Source organism: Phyllostomus hastatus, unplaced genomic scaffold (genome assembly GCF_019186645.2).
Source record: "Phyllostomus hastatus isolate PE091 unplaced genomic scaffold, TTU_PhHast_1.1 phas_contig_254, whole genome shotgun sequence".
Lineage (NCBI taxonomy): Eukaryota > Metazoa > Chordata > Mammalia > Chiroptera > Phyllostomidae > Phyllostomus > Phyllostomus hastatus.
The window spans coordinates 9,763,908-9,780,345 of NW_025333810.1; the positions used below are offsets into that span (position 1 = coordinate 9,763,908).

At 38.2% G+C, this 16,438-nt stretch overlaps 1 protein-coding gene and 1 non-coding gene across 4 annotated transcripts in view; both read left to right on the forward strand.

The window, feature by feature from the left end:
- Nucleotides 1-10,403, forward strand: part of KCNN2 (potassium calcium-activated channel subfamily N member 2) — a 393,097-nt gene extending 382,694 nt beyond the window's left edge. For all 3 annotated transcript variants that reach the window (XM_045838087.1, XM_045838088.1, XM_045838089.1), the window contains 3 exons: nt 796-923; nt 7,197-7,266; nt 9,805-10,403. In XM_045838087.1, coding sequence (XP_045694043.1) covers nt 796-923; nt 7,197-7,266; nt 9,805-10,092 — 486 coding nt within the window. In that variant the 3' untranslated portion in view covers nt 10,093-10,403. The remainder of the gene's footprint in view (nt 1-795; nt 924-7,196; nt 7,267-9,804) is intronic.
- Nucleotides 10,404-13,347: 2,944 nt separating this feature from the next.
- On the forward strand, nt 13,348-13,545 carry LOC123818184. The gene has a single exon (XR_006785582.1). It is a non-coding gene; the product is annotated as a U2 spliceosomal RNA (small nuclear RNA).
- The last annotated feature ends 2,893 nt before the right edge of the window (nt 13,546-16,438 follow it).

The following is a 16,438-nucleotide window of genomic DNA, read 5'->3' on the forward strand; positions in this document are numbered from 1 at the left end:
ATGAAAGCTCCGGGTCTTCAAATTTTGTAGTGAGCAAGGGAGAGAACAAATATTTTCTTGGCTGGACCCTTTATCAGCCTGCAGGATTTTTGTTTTTTCTTTTTTGAAGACGTTAATGAAGAAAGCAAGTGATTGAACATCTCCAGGAAGTGTTCACACCTTCCATCAGCTGGTCTTGGCGGTGCTACTGTAAGGCTTTCATCCTTGGGTGTGTCCCATGCATTTGAAATGCAGTATATTTAAATTTCCAACAAAATCATGACAACTTGACACTCTGCCAGTTAATCAAAGTGTGCTAACGAGTATACAGTTTGCTAAGTCAGTCTGCAAGGCTGCAGGACTGGGTCCCCGTACATTCAGCAGTGAAAACATGCCTTCTTCCTATAGTGCACAGCCAGAAATGCTGAGCAAGCCCACAAAGGACAAGATTAACCTTCTGGCATTTTTACTTTCTCCAGAGAAATGAAGAACACAAAGAGAACAATTGTAATACAAGGTGGAGAAATAAGTACCTCTTGACTGAAAAAAAAAGTGGTTGAATGCAAGTCCCTGATAGGGTCAAGTTTAGCCCAGGAAGAGATCAGTAGCTCCCTTACATTTCAATTTAAGTATTGTTCTCACACAGATACAGGGACTTTTTAAAACTTAGAGATGCATGCAAAATCGTTTTTTGAGACATAGTTACTAAACAGTGCTAGAGCGTATCAAGATCATTGGGATGAAGAATGTGACCCCCCACAAAGTTGCACTGCTTTGGAATTTATCTGCTGCTTTTCTTGTTTGTTTTGTTAACAGGTGAAAAACGCAGCTGCCAATGTACTCAGGGAAACGTGGCTAATTTACAAAAATACAAAGCTAGTAAAAAAAATAGATCATGCAAAAGTAAGAAAACACCAACGAAAATTCTTGCAAGCTATTCATCAGTAAGTACCATTTTCATTTCCATTCTGGTTTTGTGTCTCTAGGTTTTGATTCTAGCACTGGCTGTCCTTCTCTCATAAGGGAGCAAAAAAGGAAATGTTGTCATGCTCATTCCCAAAGGACATTATCTGGCAATTTAATAATTTCATAAATGAAATCCTCAGAAAAGTTTTCAGTTTTTGTATGATTAAAAATCATTTATTATTGGGAAAATAGTCATTGAATACATATATAGTAATTAGAAGTCTTCTCAGTTTTTTAGAAGCAATAGAATTTCAGTTAAAATTGTATTTCTTAATTTAGCTTATTATGTAGCTTGCTCTAAGATATTTAGTTTGAATCTACTGCAAAATCTAGAAAAAATTTTAACATTTTATGATCTCTCTGGATTTTTTAAACATACTACCTAGCATCTTTACATGAAGGTAGTACTACAATTGACTTAATACTTGAATTTTTAAGTGAGTTTTTAATCAGGACTTTGGGGATTTTCTATATGCTACATGTTCATTATAGATTTTATAGTTCCTATAGACCCTGACTCTTTTATCATTATTCTGACTTTATCCAGACCACCAGAGTTGACGTCTTTCATGCCCTGTCATTGTTATACCATGTCACTATCACAGACCTTTAAAGTACAAATTTGTATCTAGTAAGTTTCAATGATAACCTGAAAGCACCAGGTCTTTCTCCCCCAGGCTGGCAGCGCCCTTACCGTAAGTACATTCATGTGTGGGTGTCAGTTATGATGCCACGCGGACTTGCTCAATGCCATTTCCAAGTGGGGAAGAGCAGACATGGTCACACTGGTGGGCTTTCCTCACGCAGCCTACCGGGCACTCGTGGAAAGGCGGGTAAGCACCAGGTCCCTGCGCAGTGAAATGTGTCTTCGCAGAGCTGGCTAGTAGTACAGATGAGAAATCTCTGAGGCTGGAGTTTTTATTTTATATATTTAGGTAACTTGTATGTAATATGTTATTACACTAACATTTTATGGGAAATCATTAAGCACTCATATTGCCTTTTTACCTGTCCAACCAACTTCCCCTTTTAACTAAGTACCACTGAAAATGTAGAATATGTCTGTAATTATGGCCATCTATGCACTCTACAGAAATTGCAGCTTTTTTAGATGAAAAGAAACTTCAAGGACTCGCTGTCTAAAGCAGAGGGAGCCTGCACAGGTGGTGGAGTAGCTGACCCGCTGCTAGTCACTCGTGCGCTTTCCCATGGTGCCACCAACACCAGAGTGACATTTCTCCTTCAGCTCTGTGACTCACGAGACACACAAATATGCCTTTTAAAAGCCCATAAAGCTAGAATTTTAAGATAATACTACTTTAAAGTCTGGGAAAGAATAGGAGGGAAAAGCACAGAGAGGAACTTTGCATTCAGTCTGGCTCACAAAAAGGAGCTGCTCCCAGGAGCTGACAGGGGCCTCTGTCACTGTGCACCACCGCCTAGAGCCCTCACCTGGCCACCTTGACTCCCGACGCTTGGATCTCTAGAGCCAGCCCCCGAGTGATGCTGAGCCTTCACCTCTGCTCTCCTCGGCCTTTTATCCTGTCCAAGGACAAGTTTCTTCCCCGAGGGTCACCCGGCATGACTCTCCCCCACCCCCCGAACCATGTGACACGGTGACCCTAACACTCACGCAAGAGATGCTCATGGTGTGCTGTGCAGAAATCACTCTTCGCACTTTTAATGTCCCCAGACTAACCTATAGGGAAATATAGTAAATGCGTTAGAAGGAAAGCTTACCTTGCGGTTGTGAGATGACCCGGAAGTGGGCGAGCTCAGTCCGTCCCCGCGTCCAGCAGCCGCATGTCCCATGGCCTCCAGGTGGGGTCTGTGTCCCTTCCAGCCACTGTAACCTATTAACTGTATAATTAAATATGATTTGCCTTTGATGCCTTGGGTAAATTTTCATATCACAGAAAATGAAAAAACGGTTTGACAGTTTTTTTGTAGTATAATTCTGTAGCCATTTGTAAGTAGTGGGTATTTATATATTTATGTTTATATTTATATATGGTCATAGAGCTGTTAAGCTCTGAATGCACTGACACTCAGGAACTTAGGGGAATTTTAGGGGTGTTCACCATACAATCTTAACAACTTTGCTATAGGTTTTTCAATTTTTCATAATAAACGTTAGAAAAAAAATCTTTAAGTGAACTAGTTTTAAAAACTGTCCATAAGCTATTGGTGTATTGCTCCCGGCATACTGACCTGACCGTAAGGGTTTCGTAGCCCCTTCAGTGCGCTTCTCGGGGATAGACTAACAGAGGGAACCGCATGGGAGTCCTCTGCCTCGTTCAGACATTTCTCATTCTGTCTCTTCTGTAGCAATGTGTACTCCTACAGCAGACGAGCTTCAAGCAACTCAGAAATGTGCTGAATTGTTTTATGAATTAGTCTTGGGTTAATGGATTTCTTTTGAGGTGGGAGGGGCCTTATACTTTGTAAAATAATACAACTGAGAGTTTATATGGGCTGGGTTTGGCTAGTTTATTCTAATCACACATAATCACCTTTCATTTTACGTTAGTGAAGTCATGAGGACAAGCACATAGGGCTCGATTCCTAAGGGCAAGGCCTTTATTGCCCACTGTTCACACCCAGTGAGACTGTCAGCCTTGTCTGTCAGCATTGGGTAAAGTGAGACTTTGCCGGTTGAGGAAAAATTTACAAATTCGTTAGCTAGAGCTCTCCTGGCCTCTTCTCTGATTTGTCCTGAGAGCAATTTCAATAGCTCTCTCTCCCTGTCTGTCAGGCCTGCTCTGTTCCAAGTCTTGCTCTTTTCCAAGCTTCATGGCCTTTCTCCTCAATATGTGACCTCTCTAGTCTCCAGTGGTTGTGAACTCTGCAGGCTGTGTCCTCTTCTCAGTAATGTATCTGTCTTTTTGGGTGATCACTTAGTGCCTCCAAGCAATCTGTTTCTATAGTTTTTCACCCTTTTTCTGGTAGCAGCTTTAACTTGAAAGTTTATCATTCTTCCATTTCAACTATATACCCATCAGCCAACATAGCTTGTCTCAGAGCCAAGAAATTCAATAAACATAATTTCCATACCATAAAGTGTTACATTACCTCCCTTTCAGAAAGCTGGGCTTCTAAACAGCCCCAACTCGGAAAAGATGCACCACTTCAAAAAAAAAAAAAAAACATAATCCCATTGTTTAGAATGTTGTCCTTTTAGGTTCATCACATTCATATTAGGCAAAAATGTTTTCTATTGTTTACTTATACATCGTGTATTGAAGAGGCCAAAATGACGTGATACAAGTTCTTCCTTCCGAACTCTGTCTCTGGAGGAAACCCTGGGCTTTCAGATGGGGGAAGAATAGTAGTAAGGACGAGGCATGACGATATTGCATAGTGTTTCTCGCTGGTCGATAACGCCTGAATCCTGCAGACTCTTAACAGGATCTTCCAGCCAATGAATCGAGCCCCCTGTGCACAACTGAACACCACACTGTGTTATTTTGTTCCAGAATATTTTACAGTTTCTTTTCTTTTGTTTTGTCTTTTTATTTCAACAAAATGAAAATAGAGCTCGGAAGTAAGTCGTGTGAGCCGCTCCTTTCAACATTTGCAGAGTTTTCTCCTGGCTGCATGCACCCAGCGGATCCTTTATTTGTGAATTTTAGTAGTCTGATTGCTGCTATGGAAATGTGATCCAAAATCATGATATTTTCCTGTGATAAGTGAAGTTCACAAGGAAGAAATCAACATATGTTTCTTATTCTTCTGGGGGGAGAAAAAAGTAAAATACACATCTGCGTGTTACCTTTTATTCTGGCAGCTGCAGCTTGAGTAGGCTTTTTCTACCAGCTCTACATCACAGGCAGTCTAAGAAGCAGCGAGGCGAGAAGATTTAAGCGCAGAGAGCCAAAGGGATTCCAATCAAACAGGGCTACTCTAGGTCAGCTTTCTAGACTAGTAGAAAATAAAATGGGCAAAATTCTACTGTCAGAAACATAATATCGTAACCCAGGAGAAGTCAGTTAGGCTCCATTGATAGGGGTCTGATGTGCCCCCCTCAGCCAAGGGACCAGCACTGGCCCTGCCGCCAGACTTGCTGAGTTCAGGACTTTCTCTGCACTTACAAGTTGCAAGAGGCTTCCAGTCTGGTGATCCCAAACTTCAGGTATTCATGTGCCAATTATACTGTTACTTCAATTTGAAAAGAAAGCTTGATAAAAAACCCCTATCACAAATGGATTAAAAAATAGCACTCCCAGCAAAGAGAGATAAAAGTAATATCAATTGACAATTGAAACACTGGTATTGAATTCTGGCCACAGGCTGTTGTCTGTAGAAAGCTCTCAGCTGCGAGTCTGCTCACTCTCTTTTTAAAAAAGGAGAAGCTAGCAGGTGTTAGAAGATAAAAACAGTATAGGACCAGCCTGCAACCTTTTTCTTATAATAATCAAAAATTAGAGGAGAATTAACAGGAATTGCTTTCACTCCACCTGTTTTGGTGTTGTTTGATGTCTTGCTTGAGTATCACTCAGTCATCTAGAACATCTCTGGGTACACACCCAGCACTTCAGAAACACTGACCTGACTCACTTTGTTTCGTGCATGAAGAGCCTGACGGTCAAACCAGTTGCAGAGAGAGGGCGGACTGCACATCTGCCGTCCTCTCCGATACACGTCTGCCGTGACTCACACGTTTAAAGTTTGGTTTTCTGGGGGGTGGGGAGGTGGTGGGTTTCATTTATGGCTTGTTTTTACTTCACTTCATTTTATTTTATTTCATTTATGGCTCTGTTTCTAAAAGGCATACATCAAGACTTGTAACCCTTGTAAGTGCTTAGGGAAACATTTTTCAACAACATATTAGATTTAAATCTATGTTTGCAAATTTCTTTAGACTAGAACATATTCCATCTCTATAATAGCACGAAAAGGAGCCATTCTATTCTAATAAACACACAGTCTCAGTGACAAGTTATAACCTTAAACTGTTTTTTAGATCGTTAAAGAGCATGATGTAGGCAGATGTCAGTTAAACTCACTGGCAGAAGGAACTGTATCTTTACTGTGGAGCAGATTTGGTGACATATTGGATATCCCAGTTTCAGAACAAAATCACAGAGCATTGTGAACATTTGTTACAAAAATCTCCCTGGCAGTAAAATCTTGCCCTGTAAATGTTTTTCCTCCTATGTAATTACCTTTAATTTAAATTGGGAAATAATAAAAAGTACTCTCTCCAGTGTTACCACTGTACTTTGTAAAATGATTAATCATCAAGGTATTAAAGTTAGCATAGACATATATTTTTTTTTACTAGGTACCTCAGAAAGACCTGGTTCTCTTTCAGAGCAAAGCTTTGAATTGTTGACTTAAAGAACAATAAGACACTTTGTGTTGTTGAAAGATCTTAATTTCTTGGTACCATAGCAAGCACTGAATTAAGTATTTGTTAAAATATTACAGTAAATAAAGGAATAGTTAAGAGTTCTTATTCAGAAAGATTTGTTTAAACAGTGGCTTTTGGACTGTCAATGTTACATGCAATGGTATTTAAAAGTATCTAAAAGTAACTTTACAAGTAACGATTCCATCTGTCAGACACTTTAATTGTCCTCTGACTTTTATGTACAATAAAAATTAAAAGAAATTCTCCCAAGGAAATGGTCTGATTTCCCTTCAAATTCATGACAGTTTAAGTTAAAAGTCAAGTGAAGAATAAGGGAACTATGTGTTTTGAGTTATCTTGCTGCTGGTTGAATAAAAGTTTTATTTTTGCTAATAAGAATCTCACTTATCACTGTGTTTCATCAGGTGCAAATACCTAACCCAATCCATTTCAGACTAAACAGGGCTAACACCTGTATCTAGTCACGTAGGCATAGGAAGGTGCTCACTGCTCCAACATTGATGCAATTCCCGTTGCTTTGCATATTTCTTCCTATGTCTATTTGTCACGATACTGGGGCTTTAAGGAATGTTTTGGCTTTTCTCATATGGTTAAATCCTTATGAGCCTTTATTACTTAATTCAACTTTAACTACCTGGTGAGTAGTTGTCCTATGGACACCTCACCTCTTTCTCTCTCTCTCCTTTCCTTTTTGTGATGTTGGGGAAGCATGCTTCTCATTGTACCAGATACATAACCAGTTTGGACTTTACCCCAAGTACTCAAAGGCATTATCCATGCAGTTATTGCTCTTGTCGATTTTGTGCATGCTCTTTGGAAGGCATATGATAGTCGTAGAAAGAAAGAAACCTTTCTGACTTCAGACTCTGTCTTTTAGATTAAGAAGTGTAAAAATGGAGCAGAGGAAACTGAATGACCAAGCAAATACCTTGGTGGACCTGGCAAAGGTAAGTTTGGGGTCTCAGTCCTCACGCATGCATCTGTCCCAGTTAACCACAGCACAGTAACCAGTAAAGCCTCAGGAGGGGGCTACCCCCAATGTATTTAACAACCCAGCCCACCCACTGCCCTAAAGTGATGGACCAACTTAGAAGAATATTTTAAAACTCTTACTTAATGTCTTCTTTTCTGCCTGTATATATTATTCAACTGCATTCTAAAAGCTCTTCTACTTGCAGTGACTTGGATGTACAGTAAGAAATGTAGGTGGAATATGAGACAGTACTTTTGGGATTCTTATTTGTAGTTCAATCTCATCTCTATAAAAACAGAACCACATCCTGGGTTTGACTATGAGGCTAAGTAAGACTCATCAATAAAAATTTTTCAGTGTATTTTAAGCAAACTCAGAAGACTGTAAAATTGAATTTAAAAAATACCAGAAATTATATCTTAAAATGAAAAGTTATCTTTCAAAAAAGTAATCTTTTTAAAGTAAATTATGGTTCTTTCTCCATTTCATAATTTGAAAATTGTTCCTCTTTTTAAAAGTATATTAATAGTCCCCAAATTCTTCTGTCAGATTTATAAGATGTATCTGGTTGATTTTTTGTTTGTTCTCCAAGTAAACTCTACCTTCAAAATATGAGTATTCCTCAATAATCACAACATTTCATTTTCTTGAACAAATTCTAAAGTTGAGATTAGAATAGCATTTATGTAAGTATTTAGCCTTTTAACACAAATGCTTCCAAAGAGGCAATTCTCAACTGGACCTGTACATTCTAAACATAGTTAATAAATCAGCTATGTCCTTTGTAAAGCCTCAAGTAGGATATATGAAATCCACACATACTTTTTCTACTCATGAAATAACATATCTAAATTATATTCACTTTAATATATATCAATAGCACATACCATATGAATGTTGAAGATAAATATTTGATATCGTATATAGAAAATGATAGGAAGTATTTAATGACTTACCTCTTGGAGAGTACATGATATCATGCATTTAAGCTGGGACGCGCACATACAGGAAGCTCGAAGACATCCTTGATTAGTATCAGTATTTACATACGACTCTTGCTCAGACACGTCAAGAACAAAGACAGCATGGGCTCTTTCATTACTCCTATGTCAAATGATAAAAGAAATTAGTTGTTTTTAGACAATAATAAAAGAGACCACTTGGAAATAATATACATGTGATACATCATTTTACTATATATAATAGTATAATGAATAATATAAATATTTATTATATATAAGAGCTATGTAAGTTTTTCTTTATATATTTCAACAGTATATCTATAAAGCAAGGTACTATTTCTTTCAAATTAAGTCTTCAGTGCTTATTGTGACCATGGACTACCCCTGCCACAGAGCTCAGTATTTTCTGAATGAATGGATATTGCTGCAACAGTCTAAGACTACATAGTAAAAATAAAGTTAACATGTTTTATCTCCATGGCCAAACTCAAACTAGTTGCCTGTGTTCTGAATAGTAACCTCCTTCTGTAATCAGTTTATTTGTCATCATTAAGAGGATGTTACACAGGACCGTTGAACAGTATGAGAGCACATACTGCAGAGGGAAATGAGGTAAAGGGGGAATGCTTATTCACAGGGGGCTGAGACTTGGGGAAGGCTGCACAGACCTAAGGTTGCCATCCCCGTTCTTCCCTTCTTTGCCACACTCCTGCTTCTATGCCCTTCATCCCAGAGGTCCTCTCCTCTTGTCCCTGGGATTCTCCTGGAAATACAAGCAGGAGTCAGAGTCACGACACTCTCTGGGGAAGACAATCAGCTGCAGAATTCACTAGGACACCAAAAACATCTATTTGAAACCAATTAGCATCTGATCAAACCATTGCCGACAAGGTAGCCTTGTACCTTCGGTGTCTCCGACTTTCATTCTCTCAATGATTATCTGTAAAAATACTCTCTGACCCACAGAGAACCCTAATTTTACACATGGGACAGCATAAGAGAATCAGTTTTTACAGTTTTAAGTTCCTAAATTATGTAATCAAGTCAGTTTATTCTAAACTTCATATTCCTTCCTCAGAATTTCTGCTATATCCCAATACCATTCAGACTATTATTTGTTTTTCTTTAAATCTTGTTTTTAAAAATTAGCCTTGCCTTAATTAGTGTTACATCTTACAAAATGAATTCAATGTTCTAACATTTGTAACAACCATTAAAATATATACATAAATATTAAACCAAAACATGTTTATCTATCTGTATACAAACAGAAATCACTGGGAATAACACCTACAGTACCTGCAACTGGATGAAATTAATGCCTGGAATAGTACAGTTCTAAACCCTAGTACTGAATGGACGTACTGAATTTTCCTTGCAAGATACAATGTTCAGTTTGCAGATGTGCGTTTCCCCTCCCCACGCCCTGCACTGGATGTCACCTGAGGGAGATCAGCCTCACGCACTGAGAGCTGACAGTTTGCTTCCTGGGCCAGAGTGACTAAGCCTTAGTTCTTTGTTTCTCTGTCCCTCTCACCCCTGTTTTCCAGACCCAGAATATCATGTATGACATGATTTCTGACTTAAATGAGCGGAGCGAAGATTTCGAGAAGAGGATTGTTACTCTAGAAACGAAATTAGAGACTTTAATCGGAAGTATCCACGCCCTCCCTGGGCTCATCAGCCAGACTCTCAGGCAGCAGCAGCGAGATTTCATTGAGGCTCAGATGGAGAACTACGACAAGCAGGCCACCTACAACGCTGAGCGGTCCCGGTCCTCGTCCAGGCGGCGGCGGTCCTCCTCTACAGCACCACCAACTTCATCAGAGAGTAGCTAGAAGAGAATCAGATAATCACAAAATAAGACTTTTTGCCATCATATGGTCAATATTTTAGCTTTTATTGTAAAGCCCCTATGGTTCTAATCAGTGTTATCCGGGTTCTGATGTCAGAATCCTGGGAACCTGAACACTAAGTTTTAGGCCAAAATGAGTGAAAACTCTTTTTTTTTCCTTTCAGATGCACAGGGAATGCACCTATTATTGCTATATAGATTGTTCCTCCTGTAATTTCACTAACTTTTTATTCATGCACTTCAAACAAACTTTACTACTACATTATATGATATATAATAAAAAGTTAATTTCTGCACATACTGGTTTGGTCACTTAACATTTCTAAAGATTCGCTTCTCTCCCTAGTTTCAAGGTAAAATGACTGATTATCACCTAATACATGTTGAAATTTTTCACTTCCAAAAGTTTAGCTGGTTGGAAGAAGGCTTTCAGTTATTTCATGCCCTCTTCACTTAAGATTTTCCCTCAGCATGGAATATTGTAGTCACAGTCATTTCGCCCAGCCCCGTTACTGTTCAAGTTTATAGTGTCTCATTTCTAATGTGGTTTGTTTCCAAGTGATGCGGAAAGTGAAGCGGTTCTATCAAAGCATATGCGAACAAGAGGTACAGATGCTTTCAATAAGTATTTCATTATGAATTTACCAAAAAAATGAACTTAAATTATCACGATCCACCATTGGCAGTGAACTGATGTTGCAGAATTTCAGGTCGGAACTACTTATGTCATCTCTGTCCATACAGTCACTTATAATCTGGGCCCACGGTGCACTCTAAGTGTTGGGATTGTACATACACATTTGCATAGTTCCTTCAACTTAATGAACATAGATGAGCGGAACTCTTAACATGTCACATGTCACGTAACAAATGGGCCCCTCTTGTTCTGTGCCTACACACTTGGTACCAGGAAATAAATGGCATCTAGTAAATTTTGTAAATTTCATTACACTAATTTCATGGATGGTTGGAGTCAGTTTCTGTAAAAGGCAACTCGGTAGTTACTGATGGAGACACATCTCTTTCCACTGGTTTTTGGAGAACCATCCTTGAAATGATAGCAATGTGGAATTCCCTCACATGGTGCATGTGTCAGAGTCCACAGGAAGAACTGACATGAGCTAAGAGGCAACACATCGTAAACACATGGTTTTGCCTAGACAGCTTTAAACCACACTCTTGGGTTGCCCTAAATCTAAAAATGACCCCTTCGTTTTCAAAGAAATCTGCTTTGCCCTCCTCCCTTTACTTTGCAGCATACCCTTTGCGGTCTACCTTACAGCGTAGCACGTTGCTAGCATACCAAGTATTTTTCCTTTTTAACACAAAACTAAAGTGGCATATTTCATCATCTTGCATAGTTTAATGAATAAAATCACTTTCATAGCTAGTCTGCATAATTGATGCAAAATCGAACATTTCCATTCAAGATCAAAGACATAAAACCGATTACTTTAGACTGCCTGAGAATAACAATGTTATTACCTATCCAAAGTGGCTAAATATAAAGCTCACTTACACGTCTTGTATCTGTCTGTGTAGGATAAGGACAGGGCCTGGGGCATCCTTTAATAAGAGCAAGAAAAACTATTAGAGCGCTGCTTATAGGAACATACTGCTGAGCTAAATGAATTTCAAAATCCTGCATTATAGGAGTTTCTACTTCATGGATGAAATCAAAATTTTATTTATGTACTCTGGGTTGCATACAAGAATATATCAAATATTTGGGCCCTGGCCAAGTGGCTCAGTTGGTTAGAACATCATCCCAATACGCCAAGATTGCAGGTTCGATCTATGGTCAGGGCACACACAAGAAACAACCAATGAATGCATAGATAAGTAGAACAACAAATCAATGTTGATGTTTCTCCCTTTCCCCTCTTCTTTCTCTCTCTCCCTCTTCCCTCTCCCTCTCTAAAATCAATAAGTTTAAAAACTATGTTTTAAAAACTTCTCAATTTAACAACAGAATCAAGAATTTGCTGTAAGCACTGGGTATAAAAGAAAAAATTAGAAAAGATGATTAATTTGTTATTGCAATTGATGCAGTTAATTCTTTTAAAAAAAATTTCAATTCATTTTCAGAGAGGGTAAGGGAGGGAGAAAAGATGGGAAAGAAACATCTTTTCATTGCCTCTCACATACCCCCAACTGGGAACCTGGCCCACAGCCCAGGCACATGCTCTGGCAGGGAATCAAACCAGCAACCTTTTGGTTCGCAGGTCAATCCACTGAGCCACACCAACCAGGGAAATGCAGTTAATTCTTGGATATTCTACCTCTATTGTGACTAAAAGGCAAAGTAGCAGATAATTAAGACTAATTATCATCTTACTGATCAGTGAGCACTACCATCCCAAAATACTAGAAGACTAGAGAAAGAATAATGTATTGCTCCTTTTGTTGAAGGAAACAGGAGAAAGAGTTTTAATTTAGATTTTATTACCTTGGGTTTATTCTTCTTCCAAATTAGCTGCAGTTCGTGTGAGATGTCATTCTTTTGTCTTCTAAATGGATGTTATTTTTCCTGTTCCTCTATGCAAAGTACATGAAGACTGGTAATGATTCAACAAAAGTGTGGGATCTTTTGTCTCTAATTTTTAAAAAATTCCAAATAACCACAATTTAAAAGAGGAAGAGAGGACCTATCTGTTGCATAGAGACTGTAGCTGGTGATACGCTGAGTGAACCCTCCTTCACCCAAGACTACCAAGACTCCTCCAGGAACATTATGCAGAATCCTCCGAGGGCTCCTTAGATGACTGCTCTTTCGTGGTGATAGATGTCTTGTTCTAATTTGCACTCTGTTTTTCAGCATTTCTAATACTGACTGAGTCTGTAGTTACAACTCAGCCTATCACCCTGGTCTCCCTATTTCTCCACAGCCAACACAAGAGCATATGGCTACCACAAATCAGTTTGAATTACAAATGGGACCACCTTCCTTAATAATTTTCTTTACTTCCCCTCCTTGTACACAGTGTCACAGGTTAGTCACTAAAATGAGGATTCCAGTAAGAATGAACCAAATTTATAACAGGTGGCTCATCTATAAAATTTTATATGCTTTTTCCCCAATTTCTCCCCTGTTGGTAAAAATTTTCCAGATACTCTCCATTAAAGTATCTGGAATAATCAAATAATTTTGTTCCAAACAGAATATGGAAACTGTGAGAAAAACCAATTGGTTAGGGTTAATATGAATCTCCAAGGATGGATTAAAAACTATAGCCCCATCGCTTCTTGGCCTCTTGGCTAAGATCAAGTGTAGTATCTGTTCTTACCAGTTTAAAATACTATAGGCATCTCCTATTTTACACCTTTGCCAAGTCTTAAGAATGATGTAGAAAAATATGAGGGTAGTCCTGGCTGGGTGGCTCAATTGGTTTGAGCATTGGCTTGTACACCACAGAGTTGTAGGCTCAGTCCCTGATCAGGGCACATAACCTAGGTTCCAGGTTCGACCTCCAATCGGGGCATTACAGGAGGCAATTGATCAATGTTTCTCATGTCGCTGTCTGTCTTGTCTCTCTCTCTCTCCCCCCCTTACCCCTTCTCTAAGATGAATAAAAACATGTTCTCAGTAAGGAAAAAAATAGATTAAAAGTCATACCTGTGTTTGGAAATTAGTTCTGCATCTTGCTAGCTCTGTATATCTGGATAGCCTTAATCCTTCTGTCCCTTTTTCTTATCTGCAAAATGAGTATTGAAAGATAGATAACAGTGAGACTCTGCAAAACCTGGCATTTTACCAAATACTTTTTATTACTTTTTATTACTACTTCCAGTATAAGACAACAAATACTAAGTACCCCATTACATGTCTATTTTATTATAACTTTTAACAGCTAACAGTATGTATAGGTTATAAAGTCTCCCTCACATCTGTCTAATTCTTACATCAAGGGATAGATTCTGGGTTAGTTTATTTACTTCCTGGTCCTATCACTGATTTCTGTCTAATGTGAACTAGAACATCAATAGGTGTGTATGCTTTGTCTTGGTGATTCTGACATACTTTTTCCTCTTCTTGCCATTGCATAAAATCTGTTCATGAATAAAATCCAAGAATGTGGAGGTTCTTGTCCTCCATATCTAGGGCTTGGGGTGCTCGGTTGGGGATATGCTGGTACAGTCACCCAAGAGTTGGACCAAAGGTAGCAGTGACAACTTAGCATCCTCAGCTAAATGAAAACATATGGGGACTCAAAATTAGTTTGACTCAAAAGGAAATGTGCACAAGCCCTGGAGCCTATTTTGGGGGGTATGAGCGACAACAGAATTAGGTCACGCAATTTTGCCACCAAGATTCTGAGGCAATGCCGCCTATTACCTTTGCTGAAGCCAGGCCCAACCAACACTCAGTCACTCACCACCTCACGTGCTGAAGGGATCGTGGCCGTCTTCCTCTGACGGTGGATGAGGAATAGTATGACATACCAAATAAAAATATCTAGACTATATCTTTACTGTAAAGGGAGAATCAAAATTGTTTTAGTAAGAAGACATTTGGTATAATGTACAACAAAATCTAACGCCTTCTGGTGATAACATTCTAAATCTACACAATTCTGTCTAAAAGACCAGAATTTTCACTGTGCCACCTACCACTCCTTCAGGGGCTCATGCAGGCCTGTCTCTTCCATTTGTATGTGTACAATACAATTATACATAATTCTAATTCTCTTCTCCCTCTATCCCATTGACTCCCACTTTTATGTGTTTTACGGCTTATAAAATGGGATTGCTATGTCCAACATTCCTAATTTTGTGGGCTTTAGGAATATAAGTCCAAAATTAACCTTTCAGTTGGATAAAATCATTGTCTCAGTGTGGAAACTAACAGTGAATGGATAAAAGGCTTTCAATGAGCCAGTATTTTTATTTTTCAGTTTGTTAGGGGAAAAATGTGTATTATGAGGATATAGTACCATCTCTTACATATGACAGCTAGGGCACTTTCCACTTCCTTTCTTTAAAAACTTAATTTTGTACCATTTATATTTGTTCTAAAACATGCTTATGAACATTGAGACTTACGTCACTTTACAGAGACCATGGGTGACAAAGGTGACATTACTCTTAAAGCAGCCTGTGGGAAAACAAGGTGGACAGACATTTTCTAGTGATGGGTGAACAGCTCCAGAGGGGAATTCTTCGTATCTTTATGAGAATCCTGTCTCCTCCTTCTTCTATGAAGAGTCACATTAAGAGGACATTTTTCCTGTATTAATAATAAAGAGGACCTGAGAAATTACTAAAATGCCAAATGCTACTTTTTAAAAAGCAGCATTTTTAAATTAGAAGAATAAATTTTTAGAGAAAAAAATATTTGCAGAAGTATTTAATGAAAACTTGTTTATAAAAAAATGGAGAATAAAGGTAATAAGATGTTTTCATTCTAGACTTTGATAATTAGAAAATTTTAAATGATTTTGGTAAAAGAAACAAAAAGCAAGAAAGCATAAAAAGTGAGAAAGAATAAAACAAAGTGTCCAAAGTAAGATGAACCATAACAGCTTAACATAAGTAACAATGGTTGAATTTACAATCTTGAAGAATAGAAAATATAAGATTGAATTAAAAACATGCACCTATATGCTTTTTACAAAAGACATATAAAATGATAGGCAATATTAAAACCCAAATTACATGGGATAATTTAGACTAGTGTAAACAAAAACAGTGAGGCGAAATTCATCTGGACTAAGAAGTCAAGGAAACCAGGATGAAATCACAAGAGGATGGCCATGTTAGATTTATGAAAGTTCTGAAGTGACACCTGACATGAATTATGCACCAAATAATAGTAAAGCATATAAGGCAAAACTATTTGAAATAAAAGAAAAATAATTGTTGTGTGAGATCTTAAGAATTCTTTTACTCTGGAGAAATCAAATAAACTAAAAATTAACAGTGATGGCTTTTAAAGAAAAATAAATATCAGATTTGGCCAAAGAACTAGTAGATACATAAGTGATATACTTTTTAATAAATGACCTGGTGTAACTGGACAGGTATTCTTAAAAAACTTGATGGACACTTCTCCAAAGAGAATATACAGATGGCCAATAGACACATGAAAAAATGGTCAGCACCACTAATCATCAGAGAAATGCAAATTAAAACCACAATGAAATACCACCTCACACCTTGTCAGAATGGCTATCACCAATAAATCAACAAACAAGGAGTACTAGTGAAGATGTGGAGAAATGGAAAACCTAGTGCACCGTTGATGAGAATGCAGACTGGTACAGCCATGATGGAAAACAGTATGGAATTTTCTCCAAAAACTAAAAATGGAACTGTCTTATCACCCAGAA